This window comes from Aphis gossypii, unplaced genomic scaffold, assembly GCF_020184175.1.
Source record: "Aphis gossypii isolate Hap1 unplaced genomic scaffold, ASM2018417v2 Contig00348, whole genome shotgun sequence".
In the NCBI taxonomy this organism is placed as follows: Eukaryota; Metazoa; Arthropoda; class Insecta; order Hemiptera; family Aphididae; genus Aphis; species Aphis gossypii.
Genome location: NW_026083075.1, coordinates 8,050 through 12,190, shown reverse-complemented (window position 1 = coordinate 12,190; position 4,141 = coordinate 8,050). Strand labels below are relative to the sequence as shown.

General features: G+C 46.2%; 1 protein-coding gene across 1 annotated transcript; it reads right to left on the bottom strand.

Annotated features, from left to right (window-relative positions):
• Positions 1-236: 236 nt before the first annotated feature.
• On the bottom strand, positions 237-1,203 carry LOC126553862 (uncharacterized). The gene is made up of 2 exons (XM_050208974.1): positions 929-1,203; positions 237-862 (listed from the first exon to the last, which is right to left on the bottom strand). Exons 1-2 carry the CDS (start codon positions 999-1,001, stop codon positions 237-239), a joined length of 699 nt encoding a protein of 232 aa, XP_050064931.1. The 5' UTR covers positions 1,002-1,203.
• Between the last annotated feature and the right edge of the window lie 2,938 nt (positions 1,204-4,141).

Here is a 4,141-nt window from a genome sequence, read left to right as displayed (position 1 = left end):
CGACTCAACATGGGATTCAGTTTAATATTAATGTTTATAATTACTAGCGTGTACAATTATAAATTTATATTTTATTTAAATAAACATAATTATAACAATAAACAATGGGCGTATTTTTATTTTCATTATTATCCACATTGGTATAATATAATATACAAAATATAATATCACGCGCGTAGTGCGTAATGGCCGTACGAATCCGATCGTCGGCAACAACACGTTTGTCGTCGAAACGATTAAGTCATTTGCATGGTCTTAATCGTTTTGACGCGATGCTCGAACGATCGGATCGATACGTTTTCTCTATACGGTGTGTACGGTGCGTATGCGGGAAGTGGTATCGGAGTGAATTTCACGCCGGCAATGGCGGCGGCGCTAGCTGCCGCAGCATTCCCGTGTATCGTGTCGACGACCAATCGAGCCATCAGATGCGCACGCCGTCTCATCTCCACGTCCTTCCACTCATCGTCGTCGCCAAAGTCACCGTCGTCGAAATCGTCATCGTCCATGCCGAGCTCATCGTTTTCGTCACCGTCACCAGCGTCGTCGTCCTCGAACAGACAGCGCTTGTGGTCCTCGAACGTCATGTGATTTCGGACCACATGCCCTCGAATTCCCTTGGCCAAGAGTTTTTCGTCCCCCTCGATTTTGTAAGCGTAAGATTTCGCGCGGAGTGCGATGAATTCGTACATAGTACGCCCAGCCGTTTCGTCCTTGAACAATCCCGGTATTTTCTTACGCGTACCGACGTAGCATGGGTGGGTGACGGGGAGATTCAAGGTGTCCATACGTTCGAGGAGTGCGGGGTTGTTCACCAGGTCCTTGTAAAAGTCTTCCGTGTTCACTCGATACACCAGGGAATCTATATAAAAAACATTACGTATGTTACATATAAGAGTGTAAATAATATTTATTATTTGCTAAATACCTGTATCCATGTACATCAGTCTAATCGAATCGTTGTAATGCCGCCGCATCACGTTGTAATGATAGTCGTACATTAACTCCTTGCTTATTTCCAGAACGGCGAACCCTACTTAAATAGGTTTGGAGAAATATACCTCACTCGTTTACAATGATACGGCGTCCAGATTCTCGGTGTACGTGGTCACGTGTTGTACGTTGGTTTATTTACAAGTTTCCGCATTCGTCGCGGGCAGGATACCAATTCCATGGTGATACGGTTCCGAACGCATTCCATGGTTTTCCCTGTAAATTCGAATAATAATATAATACAGTCCGATTAATGAAGAGCTGTCTGATATATTTATTTACCGAATACCGCGTTATTAAGCAGTTTGAAGAAATCACGTTCAAATTCGTTGCCAGCCTTCTTTCTCATCTCGGTATTTAAATTTATATATTTAGCAAGCCACTCCGACTGTCGGAATTCCAACACCCTGTGAACCTATTATAGAGATTAATTTCACGTAATTTAGTTTAAGGAAAAACAAGTATATTACTTTTTCCACTATCAGTCCATTAGCAATGGCCTGCTTTAAATTCCTATAGTGAACAATATACCGCTCTTTACGTTCAAGCGTGGCCATTAATTTGTTCACTTTCGATCCTGGAGGCACACCGTTCCGTGGTAAGAAGGGGAGATCGTTGTGCGCGTCATGCAGGTTATCGGGATAAGCGATATCGACCTCGTAGACACGTCCAACATCGGATTTGTCGGTCATACCGTCCAACAGCTCTAGAGAGCGATCCAAATCCCCCTCGTACCACTTGAACCATCCGTAGGGCATGTATTCTCCCATGGCATACCCGTACAAGTTGTTGCCTGTAATATAAGGTTTTAAGTTAGTGTGAATAATTAATTATATAAACGATGTATATTTACCATCCTGGTAAACGAGCCATGATGGCGGCTTCTCAGCATCGTATCCCGGTGTCTTGGGATTGTTTGCCCGACAGTACCGTTCACTGGCCTGAACCAACCCCCCTCTAATCCCCTGTTCCATAAACAGTATCATGTCGTAATCCGTGAGTAACTCCAGTGAGACGCCCGTATACCTCAACATGGCGTCGAACGTAAACCCCGGCGCCGTATAATAATACACGGGGTCGAGGTTATACGTCGACATGCATAGGTCGCGGAAGTTCTCCATCACGTCGGCCAGAAGGAGAACGTCCACCTTCAGGTACAGGTCGCTGTAGTCACCGAGGGTCGTGCAGTTGAAATGTTGCCACACCTCCATAGCGTGCACGTAGTACTCTTCACTAACGTGCTTCTCGGACAACATGCTGTAAAACTCGCGTTTCGGCGGCAGCGCGGTCTCCTCGAGTCTCGACCATTTGTCGGTATACTCGTACGGAAACACGCCCTTTCGCGTGACAAGTGGCATGTCGGCAGGCTGGAACACCTTGGCGGTCTCCCGGAACTTCTCAAAGTCACCGGGCTTCATGAGGAGGTTCCCGGCCAGCTCGGCCAGGCTCGAGGCCATGAACCGACACGAGTCCAAGAACCTCACACTGAAGTCGGGCATGACGCGCTTCGAGAACGAAATGTATTTCTCCTCGGTGTTGGGGATCACCGTTATCGACTCCTTATCATAACCGAATTCGGTCACGATAAAATGTACGTAATATTTCGAGAGGTTGTGAAGGAAGCACTGCACAAACTTGGGTGTGACGAGCATGAGGTTGCACGGCGAGCAGAGCGTATGCCTCAGCCGTCCCGACAGATGACAGTGGTCGGCAACTTTCCACCTGGTATCAGTGAACGCTAACTTGCACATATCGCACACACTCTTCGCGTTATGCGCACGTAACTCCTCCACACTCATTGAAATCGGCACATTGGTCGACTTCAGTAGATCACCCAACCTGGTGGCGAGCGCGGTGACACTGGCGATAAAGTGTTTGGCCACCTCCTCACGCGATTCCGAGCCGCGATATACGACCGGCGTTTCCAGTATGTCGTATTTTTCCATCAGCGCTACGGGTACGTCTGCCACCGCCCTGACAAAGTACCCGTAGCTCATCGGATGATGTGCGTGTATCCCGTCAGTGCTAGCCCCCACCCGCTCCGTCTGTTTTTCGAGTAGGGCTTCAAAATCAGCGTATATCACAAATGGATGACGCTGCATGTTGGCCCTCCCCTTAAACTTGAGCACTTTCCCCTCCTCCGGCATAACTGGTAAAATCGGTTTATTAAGTTCGCATAACCGCATATGTTGTTGGAGAGCCTCATTACCGCGTAATTTATTTTTTTTAACCTGCTCATCGAATGATGTGAAACATCTCTTACAGATAAAAAGTCGACTCTCATGAGATGTTTTCTGACTCCGCACCAATCGAGAAAAATTAGAAATGTATGTATAGTGCATTCGTTCTGAGCCTTCAACCACGAAAAGGTCGAAATGTTCGGCCTTCTCGTTCTCGACAACTCTGATTGGATACACTACACTCCCTTTACTTACTTTTTCCCCCTTTTCCCCCTTATCCACCTTTCCCCCCTTATCGGGTTTCAATCCATATACGTTTACCGACACCCCTTTATTCCGTCGTTCAAATATATGGATTTCCGAAATAAGTGTCGGGGAGGATAGTTCGGAAAAATCGTACCGATGCTCTTCATTATAATAGTTTTGACCTACACGATTATGGTTGACTACTGGAACGTGTCTGGCTAGAATAGCCCACTTGAAGCAGTCATCGTCAATATTCATTGGATTAATGACGGCCTTTTTCCGCATAATGTTTTCTGGGAGTTGGATATACGAAGACCCTCCAAGAGGGGTATGTTCATAGATACCTAGCAGTAAGCCATCGATACTAGATAGTGTGAAGCCCGACCCCTTTTTCATATATCGATCTTCCTCGGACATGAGCACTGCAAAGTCCTCATCGACCATAGCACTCACATTACTATGAATGTACGCCTCCCTCGACACGGTTTTAAAAGCTCTGTCCTCGGCTGGTAATTCTCTATGTGCGTACACTCTCTCCAACTTCAAATTATATTTGATCGGGTTAATACGCACGCAATAATTGATATTTTCAATCAACTCGAGTTTTATCGATTCTAAAAACGCCTGATAACTCACACAGTTCTCGGTATTCCCCCTATAATACCATACTACGGTTCTATCAAGTGCAGAGTCGAGTTCGATAAAACACGGCGTATTAACCA